This window comes from Bombina bombina, chromosome 1 (genome assembly GCF_027579735.1).
Source record: "Bombina bombina isolate aBomBom1 chromosome 1, aBomBom1.pri, whole genome shotgun sequence".
Classification (NCBI taxonomy): Eukaryota; Metazoa; Chordata; class Amphibia; order Anura; family Bombinatoridae; genus Bombina; species Bombina bombina.
In genome coordinates, this window is record NC_069499.1 from 353,560,525 (window position 1) to 353,573,664 (window position 13,140).

The 13,140-nt window shown below is 39.0% G+C and overlaps 1 protein-coding gene across 3 annotated transcripts in view; it reads right to left on the reverse strand.

Moving 5' to 3' along the window:
* Window positions 1-202: 202 nt before the first annotated feature.
* ANKZF1 (ankyrin repeat and zinc finger peptidyl tRNA hydrolase 1) overlaps window positions 203-13,140 on the reverse strand; it is an 85,096-nt gene continuing 72,158 nt past the window's right edge. Inside the window, exons 15-16 of one of the 3 annotated variants that reach the window (XM_053698200.1) lie at window positions 837-907; window positions 203-564 (exon numbers count right to left, since the gene is read on the reverse strand). In XM_053698200.1, the coding sequence (XP_053554175.1) occupies window positions 408-564; window positions 837-907 (228 nt within the window). In that variant the 3' untranslated portion in view covers window positions 203-407. Of the gene's footprint in view, window positions 656-836; window positions 908-13,140 lie in introns of all 3 variants that reach the window. The other 2 variants (XM_053698202.1, XM_053698201.1) reach the window with 2 other exon arrangements.

A 13,140-nucleotide genomic window follows, 5' to 3' on the forward strand; every position in this document is an offset into this window, starting at 1 on the left:
AACAATTTCAGACTAATAAACAGACCAATGAATGCCTCGCTGTACAGAGCAACCAGACCTAGAAATATTACACTTGCAAAGACGTGCTGGATGAGTCGAAGCTGTAAGATATGGCTGTGTTGATGACAGAACTTTATTTAAGCAGCTCTTAGTCTAGCCCCTGTAGAAACTATTGGTATCATACAAAAATATACTTCAATAGTAATGAAAACAGTGCTTTAATGACCACACACTATTAATGTACAAGGTTATAATTGCTTAGTATTGCTTCAAACTAATTTTAGGTTGTGAAACATAAGAGATTAAAAATACACAGCACTCATTTTTAAAATTGTGGATCCTCAAGGTGTCTGCAGAGCTGGCTCTTTTATCAGATGATATAGAACGAGGAAATGAGCAACAATTTGTTATATTGTCCAATAAGTAAATCTTCTACACATGGATGTTATGGAACTGCTAACAAACCTTTGTCCAAACCAAGTGTATACACCTCTACTTAAGGTTAGATTCCACACATAGCTCCATTTGTTATTAAGATTTTGCAGCATTGGTCCTACGGTGATCCTGTAAACAGCGGGTAGTGCAGAATGAAAAGTTAAAGTATTCAAATGGTACTTTTCCTGAAAGAGATTCCCCACACTGCCAACAACGTCTACTATAATAAAAAAAAAAAAAAAAGAATAAAAAAAAAAGAATTAAACAAAATAATAAAATTAACAGCCACTACACAATGTTTTAGCACAAATCTTTTGAGACTATAAAGATACTTCATTTGATTTAATGGTTTGTTTCACTGCTGAAGTTGAGAGCTATATATTTTTTGTGACCTGTTTTACCTGACATTGCCTTCCATCTCTATGATGTGGTCCCGCTGAGCAGCTAGTCTGCGCTCTGCAGCAACAGCTCTCTAGATGCATTAAAGACAGAAAAGGAAAATGGTAAGAAGCCTAAGCCTTGCATGGACACAAAATAAAGATGGGAATTAAGAGCAACTAAAGTGAAGGGATATTAGGAAGTTGGAAAAAACAAGAGTGTTGGTATGGCGAGGAGTAAAGTAAAAGCTTTTAAGACCACTTGTGTGCAATTTTTTTTTCTCTGTATGATGTATATTTTTGAACATTAGGTGAGTGCACTTTTTAAACCCTCATGAGTGCTGGTTTACCAATACAACACCACTATCCAAAGGCTAAGGCAAACCAGAAGCCATACTACTAGCCACACTGGCTAATTGCAGGGAGCCCTCAGCAAAATCTGACATTTAGCACATACACTATAGCCTCAGTAGACCTATCACAAACATGAAAGTAACCTGCGAATCACATGACAGCTGAAGTATCACTATATACTAGTGCAATATGTGCAAGAATATGATGCTGAGAAGCCCAAACAAAACAAAACTAAAAACATTTTCCTTGTTCCGACACGAGGGAGCAAACGGCAAGCACCACAATTATGTTATACACAACACTATGGCTCACATTAGATATTATTCTACTTTGCGTACAAATGAGTTGTATCACATGTGAGCCATAGTGCTGTACAAACAATTTAGGTTTCCCTCTTGAGCTTAGAATAATAATAATAAAATAAAAAAACACACAAACACATAACAAGTATTCTAGCAAAGACATAAGAACTAGTAAGTATTAAATCTCAAGCTTTCTTGGGTCTCACCGTTTACTTTCTTGTTTGTGACAGGTCTATCAGGCTACAAAGCTAAATGACAGACTGATGCATCTATAGTAGGAATGCTCCCTGCTCTTTGTCAGTGAGACTGGTGTACAGCTTCTGAGTGTCTGTAATGCTGGTCAACATTATAAAAACTACCTAAGCTATGGATCAACCATCCTGTACATGGAAACTGGCACCCATGTAGTTAAAAAATGCATTCACCTTTACCTTGTGCAGTGCAATGTACAAAATACATATATATAAAAAAAAAACAGTGGCCAAATCTAAGATTCAGTGACCATGATAATGTATCCTTAAAAGGAATGGAATTCATGTCTTATTTCTTTGTATTGATTTTGTAAAAGATTCCCAACTGACAACAGAAATATCAAATTATTAGATATCACAAAAATGTTACAAACTCATAAATGTAACTTGATATTTCTCAGAATAAAAAGAAATCTTGTAAGATAAATAAAATCCTTTTCTATGTCCCCACTCAAGTGCAAATGATTTTATCTATACATGCAAATAATACAAATGCATTTGGAGTTATGATAAACAGTCAAAAAAAACATTGTAAAGTAAGTAATTGCAATATTAAACTAACAAACTACTGTATACATTTCCATTCTAACCAGAGGGAAAAAGGAATACTAACACTATCTTTCTCACTCCCCTTTTTATTTCATTAAATATCTGACATAGGGGTTACTTACAATTTATTGGCTCCCGAAAATGATTTTTTCATATTGGCCGAATTTGGAGATGAGTTTCTTGAGTGATCACAATACAACATTGTATCGTTAGTTAAAAACTCTATGCTGCTAATAAGCTTTCAACCGAAAAGACACAAAGAGACAGCTTGTCAGTCCTCGCTAGGTATGCACATAAAGCACTCTAGGCCCTGACTATAGGGCAGTGAAATTCCAAAACAGCTTTTATTAAAATTTTACTTTTATTAATCACGAAATAAAAATACATAACACACCAATTAAAAAACGTCACAGACAATGGTTACGACTCTAGATAAATAAAAGTAAACTTAGGGATAAAAGTATAAGCTTATCAGGCCTCTAAATAACTTAAATGAATGTTATCCCTCAGTATTTGTAATAAAGTAGCTCTCTAACAGATAAATGGATCACCCAATCTGGGTATATAAATCAACCACTATAGTGTGCTTAATAGGTTAATAGTGTTCTATCAATGTGTCACTCAGGGTCCCTATAATCTTAATGTGACCCACTCATCTGCATAAAGATCACTGGCAGCTTAACTACTGATGATACACTAGGCGATAGGACACCAAAAATAATAATAGCATTAAAAATTCAGATATATTAATCCAAGGTGTAATATATACACCCTTATCTACTATCTTATGGATTTATAAACTGTGTAGTACCCTCAGTTTAAATTCTATAGGGTCCCCAACCAACCTCTGTGCAGTATAACATAGTAGTTTAAAATAACATGAGCGTAAACTCGCTCACAGCTCTCCCCTTAGGGGAGAGTTTACGCTCATGTTATTTTAAATTGCCAGACTCTGGTTATTTTTTCATTTGCTCTCTGACATGCCACTAGAGTTAACTATGTTACACAGTCTGGGTTGTGCCAGACTTACAAAGTGTAACGAGTCACTCCTTAGTAGTCCTGCACGTAAAAGTATAATCACATGTAACGGTCACTTTGTTACCTAATCCAATACAAGTTGCTTCTTTGGTTGGAGGTTTACAGCAAGCAGGGTCTGTTATATAAATGGCCCTAGTATACATATGTAATTACAAGCAAACTGTACTACTTTGAACCTATTTGACCAAGGAATGTCTGGGTCAGGAGTTATTTGTGCTTTTTTATAGAGGGGCAATAGGGATTCTACTACAACAAGGGTTGGATGTCAATATAGAGAATGGATGCATCTCATATCCCTCTGCTGCAAATCAGTTACTAACTGTTTCAGTGTATCATTGTGTAGCACTAGCTACATATATTTTCGTGCAAAATTCAGTCTCCAGTTACAATACAAAATTTGCTATAGCAACACGGGAATACGTACTGATTCAGCGATTAATGCTATTAATAGTTGCTAGTGTCTAACATATATTATCTGTCCAGCATTTTTTACGCACATATGCGAGACTTGCTGTACATTGAACAAGTGATTGCAGTATAAAATGAACTTGACTATAGCAATACAGGAGTCAGTACTGATTAAAGCCCTCTAGAGGTATCATTAAATCCGACTCAGAGTAAACTTATGAATTCCTGTTATGACAAGTGACTTTAATTCTTACCAACCTGATGTATAATATCACTGACCATAAGAAATAAAGTCAGAATAATGGAATATACATTCTTTATGACTAATACTAAGTTCAGGTTATAACTTGAAGCTTTATTACTGGAGAATCATCAGTACTGATGAATAAACTACTATGTTATACTGCACAGAGGTTGGTTGGGGACCCTATAGAATTTAAATTGAGGGTACTACACAGTTTATAAATCCATAAGATAGTAGATAAGGGTGTATATATTACACATTGGATTAATATAGCTGAATTTTTCATTCTATTATTATTTTAGTGTCCTATCGCCTAGTGTATCATCAGTAGTTAAGCTGCCAGTGATCTTTATGCAGATGAGTGGGTCACATTAAGATTAGAGGGACCCTGAGTGACACATTGATAGCATGTGATAGTATGTGTTTCTGGGACCCTACATGTGAGAAATAAAGGTTTTTTATTGATTGTGGGGGCTGGAATCTTTTTTGAATTTTGTGGCTATTGAAGTGGACCTGGTAAGTCTAGTATTCCGTGCCCCATACAGAGAAGAAAGGTGTGCTGTTTTCCACGATTTTTGGGAAGTCAATTGACACATTGATAGTACACTATTAACTTATTAAGCACACTAGTGGTTGATTTATATACCCAGATTGGGTGATCCATTTATCTGTTAGAGAGCTACTTTATTAAGAATAAAGATGGATAACATTCATTTAAGTTATTTAGAGGCCTGATAAGCTTATACTGTTATCCCTAAGTTTACTGCAGTCAATTCAAGAAATAGCAGCACCTTAATGCATAACGTAGCTTTTATTGCAGACACAAAATTGCAACGTTTCGGGGGGTCAGCCCCTTAATCATGCATATAAATACATCAAATCCTGTATGCCTTAAATAGCCAACTGACTAGGTCTAAAGACACTCCCATTCACCTGTGCACACCTGAGTATGCTACCCCCTAGTGGCTATTATTATGTATAACATAATCAAAAAGTAAACCAAAATAAATACATAGATAAAGTGACATAATGGAGCAGCTTTCCACTTTCAATAAATCAGAATGTGATATCCTCCTTACACAATCCAACAGAAGATATATTCCTGTTACACCACACAGTATGTTATACAAATTCAGAGAAAAATAAAATGGATCTATTTTAGTAAAATACTGAACAATCGATCTCTTTATTCATGCCTTTTGGTGACAGTGTATCTAATTTAAAGATCCAAAATGCATCTTTTTGCTTAAGTCTCAAGTCCCTATTCCCACCCCTTCGAGATCTCTCAATATGGTCAATAATTTGAAAACGCAGCTGACTGATTGTATGTCCTGCGTCTAAAAAATGGCTAACAGGAGATGTTATAACCTTACGTCTGATGTTGCTTTTGTGTTCTACAATCCTTTCTCTGACCATCCTTGTGGTCTCGCCGGCGTAGCCCCGCCCACATGGGCATTTAATGAGATTTATAGCGTATTTCAAATTACATGTGTAATACCCTTTTATGTTAAATTTCTTCCCAGTGAGGGTGTGTGAGAATTGGGACCCCTTGATCATAGAATTACAATTTGAACATTTTAAGCATGGAAAACATCCTTTCTTTACCTCAGAATAATAATTTGTGTGATAAGCTTATCAGAGCAGACTTACTTTTCAGTTTGTATGCAGGCATGGGCATGTTAGTAAATTCCATAATACCTGGATTGCATTTCTTTAAAACAGGCCAATGCCTACGTACAATTTTTTGTATTTCCAAACTTTGTTTGGAATATTGTGATACAAAGATAATTCTTTCATTTTTCGTTTTTGGCTTATCATGCTGTATACATAAAGCACTCCTTGGAATCATCAACACCTTCTCCATCTCACCTGATATAAAATCCCTAGGGTAACCCCTATCAATAAATTTCTGGCTCATCTCAAGTAGTCTAAATTTAGCTCTATTCTCATCAGTGACTATTCGCCTAACTCGCAAAAATTGACTCCTTGGGAGGGATTTAATCAGTGTGGGATTATGAGCACTGGTATAGTGTAACAAATTATTTCTATCTGTATCTTTGCGGTATAGATCCGTGGTCAGTATATTCCCATTCTTAAGAACCGTTGTATCCAAGAAATTAATCTTATGTTCACTCCAAGTAAATTTTATGTGATTGGTCATTCTGTTAAGATCAGTCACCAAGTCTGTCAGGGTTCCAATGTCGCCCAACCAAATACCAAAAATATCGTCAATATAGCGCCACCAAGTGGCGCCATACCGAAGATACAATGGATGTTCAAATACAAATTTCTCTTCAAAAACACTCATGTATAAGTTCGCATAATAGGGGGCGACATTGGAACCCATAGCAGTACCCAGTAACAGCACATAGGAGTCTTCAAACAAAAAGAAATTGTTATATAGAATTAGTTCCAACAATTGTAGAACAAAATGGATTTGAGGCATATCAAGTTTGTTATCTGAATATAAGACAGATTTGATTGCAGCTAGACCACTCTCATGTGTTATTGAGGTATACAAACTTGTGACATCAAGACTAAATAATACATATTTGTCATTTTGAAATTGTAAACATTCCAATTTAGATAGAAAAATATGGGCACATGAATTTTGCAATGTAACTAATGTAAATAATGAGAGCTATGATCCATTTAATATTAAAACATTGGGTTTACGTAATAAGAGTAATTTTTGCCCCTCTAATGTAAATGCGAGTGTAAATACATTTGAAAAATTAGTACTTGCTGATATATCTACTTTACAGTCGAAAGTGTATAAAGGTACGAGGTCTCTTGGTATACAAGATGTTAACTACACTAGAAGAGATGGAGAGGCATTAAAAAGCTTAGCATCTAGACATGATTTGATATTGAAACAAGCCGACAAGGGCGGAGCAACAGTGATTCTTAATAAGGATTACTATAAAGAGGAAATAATTCAACAGCTATCTGACCGCAATGTATACAGAAAAGTGAATTTTAATCCCTTGTTTAATATTCTTAAAGAAGTTGATAAAATTCTAATGTTTGTCAAATTTCGAGGTATAATAGATGCTAATACAGCAACATTTTTGTTGGTAGAGGATAGTGTAATTCCAGTCTTTTATACCTTACCAAAAATACACAAGTCTCTTTATTCTCCTCCGGGACGCCCTATTGTGGCAAGTACTAACTCTGTCTTTTCTAATATTGCTGTGTATTTAGATAAAATTTTACGACCTCTTGTAACACTCTCAAGCAGTTATCTTAAGGATACAGGGGATTTTCTATCTAAATTGGAATGTTTACAATTTCAAAATGACAAATATGTATTATTTAGTCTTGATGTCACCAGTTTGAATACCTCAATAACACATGAGAGTGGTCTAGCTGCGATCAAATCTGTCTTATATTCAGATAACAAACTTGATATGTCTCAAATCCATTTTGTTCTACAATTGTTGGAAGTAATTCTATATAACAAATTCTTTTTGTTTGAAGACTCCTATGTGCAGTTACGGAGTACTGCTATGGGTTCCAATGTCGCCCCCAATTATGTGAACTTATACATTTTTTTTGAAGAGAAAACATAATTTATGCTTACCTGATAAATTTATTTCTCTTGTGGTGTATCCAGTCCACGGATCATCCATTACTTGTGGGATATTCTCCTCCCCAACAGGGAGCTGCAAGAGGATCACCCACAGCAGAGCTGTCTATATAGCTCCTCCCCCAACTGCCACTCCCCAGTCATTCGAGCGAAGACAAGCGAGAGAAAGGAGAAACTATAGGGTGCAGTGGTGACTGTAGTTTAAAAATAAAAAACACCTGCCTTGAAATGACAGGGCGGGCCGTGGACTGGATACACCACAAGAGAAATACATTTATCAGGTAAGCATAAATTATGTTTTCTCTTGTAAGGTGTATCCAGTCCACTGATCATCCATTACTTGTGGGATACCAATACCAAAGCTATAGGACACGGATGAAGGGAGGGACAAGGCAGGCGCTTAAACAGAAGGCACCACTGCCTGTAAGACCTTTCTCCCAAAAATAGCCTCCGAAGAAGCAAAAGTATCAAATTTATAGAATTTAGAAAAAGTATGAAGCGAATACCAAGTCGCCGCCTTACAAATCTGTACAACAGAAGCCTCATTCTTAAAAGCCCCTGTGGAAGCTACCGCTCTAGTAGAATGAGCCGTAATTCTTTCAGGAGGCTGCTGGCCAGCAGTCTCATAAGCTAAGCGGATTATACTTCTTAGCCAAAAAGAGAGAGAAGTTGCCGAAGCCTTTTGGCCTCTCCTCTGTCCAGAGTAGACAACAAACAATGCAGATGTTTGACGAAAATCTTTAGTAGCTTGTAAATAAAACTTTAAAGCAAGAACCACGTCAAGATTGTGTAATAGACATTCCTTCTTCGAAGGAGGATTAGGACACAGTGACGGAACAACAATCTCCTGATTGATATTCTTATTAGATACCATCTAAGGTAGAAAACCAGGTTTGGTACGTAACACTACCTTATCTGCATGGAAAATGAGATAAGGGGAATCACATTGTAAAGCAGATAACTCCGAAACTCTTCGAGCTGAGGAGATAGCTACTAAAAACAGAACTTTCCAAGATAAGAGCTTAATATCTATGGAATGCAAAGGTTCAAACGGAACCCCTTGAAGAACTTTAAGAACTAAATTTAAACTCCATGGTGGAGCAATAGGTTTAAACACAGGCTTGATTCTAACCAGAGCCTGACAAAACGCCTGAACATCTGGAACCTCAGCCAGACGTTTGTGCAAAAGGATAGACAGAGCAGAAATCTGTCCCTTTAAGGAACTAGCTGATAAGCCCTTCTCCAATCCTTCTTGGAGAAAGGATAATATCCTAGAAAACCTGACTTTACTCCATGAGTAACCCTTGGATTCACACCAATGAAGATATTTACACCATATCCTGGTGACAGGCTTTCGCGCCTGTATAAAGGTATCAATGACCGACTCGGAGAAACCACGCTTTGACAAAATCAAGCGTTCAATCTCCAAGCAGTCAGACGCAGAGAAATCAGATTTGGTTGGTTGAAAGGACCCGGAAGTAGAAGGTCCTGTCTCAGCGGCAGAGTCCATGGTGGAAAGGATGACATGTCCACCAGATCTGCATACCAAGTCCTGCGTGGCCACGCAGGTGCTATCAAAATCACTGAAGCTCTCTTCTGCTTGATCTTGGCAATCAGACGAGGGAGCAGAGGAAACGGTGGAAACACATAAGCCAGGTTGAAGGACCAAGGCGCTGCTAGAGCATCTATCAGTGCTGCCTTGGGATCCCTGGACCTGGATCCGTAACAAGGAAGCTTGGCGTTCTGACGAGACGCCATGAGATCCAGTTCTGGTTTGCCCCAAAGTTGAATCAACTTTGTCAACACCTCTGGATGGAGCTCCCACTCCCCCGGATGAAAGGTTTGTCGACTTAGAAAATCCGCCTCCCAGTTCTCTACTCCTGGGATATGGATAGCTGATAGATGGCAAGAGTGAATCTCTGCCCATCGAATTATCTTTGAAACCTCCAACATTGCTAGGGAACTCCTTGTTCCCCCTTGATGGTTGATGTAAGCTACAGTCGTGATGTTGTCCGACTGAAATCTGATGAACCTGACCGCAGCTAGCTGAGGCCAAGCCTGAAGAGCATTGAATATCGCTCTTAGTTCCAGAATGTTTATCGGAAGGAGTGCCTCCTCCTGAGTCCACGATCCCTGAGCCTTCAGGGAGTTCCAGACTGCACCCCAGCCCAGAAGGCTGGAATCTGTTGTTACTATTGTCCAATCTGGCCTGTGGAAGGTCATACCTTTGGACAGATGGACCCGAGATAGCCACTAGAGAAGAGAATCCCTGGTCTCTTGATCCAGATTTAGTAGAGGGGACAAATATGTGTAATCCCCATTCCACTGACCGAGCATGCAGAGTTGCAGCGGTCTGAGATGTAGGCGGGCAAATGGCACGATGTCCATTGCCGCTACCATTAAGCCGATTACTTCCATACACTGAGCCACTGTATGGGAGAAGTAGAATAAAGAACACGGCAGGAATTTAGAAGTTTTGACAACCTGGCCTCTGACAGGTAAATCTTAATTTCTACAGAATCTATCAGAGTTCCCAGGAAGGAAACTCTTGTGAGAGGGGACAGAGAACTCTTTTCTTCGTTCACTTTCCACCCATGAGACCTCAGAAATGCCAGAACAATGTCCGTATGCGACTTGGCAATTTGAAAATTCGATGCCTGTATCAGAATGTCGTCTAGGTAAGGGGCTACTGCTATACCCCGCGGCCTTAGGACCGCCAGAAGTGACCCCAGAACCTTTGTAAAGATTCTTGGTGCCGTAGCTAACCCGAAGGGAAGAGCTACAAACTGGTAATGCCTGTCTAGGAAGGCGAACCTGAGAAACCGATGATGATCTCTGTGTATCGGAATGTGAAGATAAGTATCCTTTAAGTCCACGGTAGTCATATATTGACCCTCCTGGATCATAGGTAGGATGGTTCGAATAGTCTCCATTTTGAAGGATGGGACCCTGAGAAATTTGTTTAGGCTCTTGAGATCTAAGATTGGTCTGAAGGTTCCCTCTTTCTTGGGAACCACAAACAGATTTGAATAGAATCCTTGCCCCTGTTCCTCCCTTGGAACTGGGTGGATCACTCCCATAACTAGGAGGTCTTGAACACAATGTAAGAATGCCTCTCTCTTTATCTGGTTTGCAGATAATTGTGAGAGGTGAAATCTTCCTTTTGGGGAAGAAGCTTTGAAGTCCAGAAGATACCCCTGGGACACAATTCCCAACACCCAGGGATCCTGGACATCTCTTGCCCAAGCCTGGGCAAAGAGAAAAAAAAGTCTGCCCCCTACTAGATCCGTTACCGGATCGGGGGCTAATCCTTCATGCTGTCTTAGAGGCAGCAGCAGGCTTTTTGGCCTGCCTTCCTTTGTTCCAAGCCTGGTTAGGTCTCCAGACCGGCTTGGACTGGGCAAAATTTCCCTCTTGTTTAGTATTAGAGGAAGTTGATGCTGCGCCAGTCTTGAAGTTTCGAAAGGCACGAAAATTAGTCTGTTTGGTCCTTAATTTGTTGGACCTATCCTGAGGAAGGGCGTGACCTTTTCCTCCAGTAATATCAGAAATTATCTCCTTCAGTCCGGGCCCGAATAGGGTCTGTCCCTTGAAGGGAATATTGAGAAGCTTAGACTTTGAAGTAACGTCAGCTGACCAGGATTTAAGCCATAACGCCCTACGCGCTTGAATAGCAAAACCTGAGTTCTTAGCCGTTAGTTTGGTTAAATGAACAACGGCGTCAGAAACAAATGAATTGGCTAGCTTAAGAGCTTTAAGCTTGTCAAGTATATCATCCAATGGGGTTTCTACCTGTAGAGCCTCTTCCAGAGACTCAAACCAGAAGGCCGCAGCAGCAGTGACAGGGGCAATGCATGCAAGAGGCTGGAGAATAAAACCCTGTTGAATAAACCCTCTAACTTTTTATCCATTGGATCTAGGAAAGCACAACTGTCCTCGACTGGGATAGTTGTACGCTTCGCTAGGGTAGAGACTGCTCCCTCCACCTTATGGACCGTTTGCCATAAGTCCCATGTAGTGGCATCTATGGGAAACATCTTTTTAAAAACAGGAGGAGCACGGTACACCTGGTCTATCCCATTCCTTAGTAATAATTTCTGAAAACCTCTTTGGTATTGGAAAAACATCAGTGTAAACAGGCACTGCATAGTATTTATCCAATCTACACAATTTCTCTGGGACCATAATGGTGTCACAGTCATTCAGAGCAGCTAAAACCTCCCTGAACAACACGCGGAGGTGTTCAAGCTTAAATTTAAATGTAGACATATCAGAATCAGGTTGAATTATCTTCCCTGAGTCATAAAAATCACCCACAGATAGAAGCTCTCCTTCCTCAGCTTCTGCATATTGTGAGGGAATTTCAGACATAGCTACTAAAGCGTCAGAGTGCTCTGTATTTTTCCTAGTCCCAGAGCTGTCTCGCTTTCCTTGTAACCCTGGTAGTTTGGACAATACCGCTGTAAGGGTATGATCCATAACTGCCGCCATGTCTTGTAAGATAAACGCTATGGGCGCGCTAGATGTACTTGGCGCCTCTAGAGCGGGTGTCCCTTGAGCGGGAGTCATAGGTTCTGACACGTGGGGAGAGTTAGTCGGCATAACTTCCCCCTTGTCAGTTTCCTCTGGTGATAAATCTTTTAAAGCCAGAATATGATCTTTATAGCTTATAATAAAATCAGTGCATTTGGTACACATTCTAAGAGGGGGTTCCACAATGGCTTCTAAACATAATGAACAATGAGTTTTCTCTATGTCAGACATGTTTAAACAGACTAGTAATGAGACCAGCAAGCTTGTAAAACACTTAAATAACTGAACAAGCAAAAAATAAAAATGGTACTGTGACTTTAAGAGAAAAAACCAATCACAGAAACTGCAAAACAGTGAAAAAAGCAGTACATTTTACAAAATGTTTACAGTGTGTATAATAGACTTAAATAGCATTGCACCCACTTGCAAATGGATGATTAACCCCTTAGTTTCAAAACCGGATCAAAAAAACGATATAAACGTTTTTAAACAGTCACAACCAACTGCCACAGCTCTGCTGTGGCCCTACCTTCCCATACGACGACTTTGGAAGGCACAAAAACCCTTTAGAGAGGTCCTATATGTTCAGTGGACTCCTTCAGGGAAGCTGGAAGTCTCAAGCTGCAAAAACTACTGCACAATTTAGGCCTGAAATTAGGCCCCTCCCAACCTTTACTCACAGTGAGAGGGCCATAAAAAACTATCCCTAGGCAAAATCTAGTCAGCCATGTGGAAAAACTGGGCCCCAGAATAAAGTTTTATCACCATTTGTAATAAACGTTTATATACATCAAGCAAACGTTATATCTATTCAGTAATGAGAGTAAATAACAAAAATATTACCCTTTACAGCAAGCATGATACCAGTCGTTATTAAATCACTGTAATCAGGCTTACCTTAAATAAATCAGGTACTGTCAGCATTTTCTAGCTTATCCTCTCTCTAGAAATTTTTTTAACTGCACATACCTCAGAGCAGGAGACCCTGCACGCCATTCCCCCAGCTGAAGATACTCATCTCTTCAGTTATGTGTGAGAACAGCAGTGGATCTTAGTTACA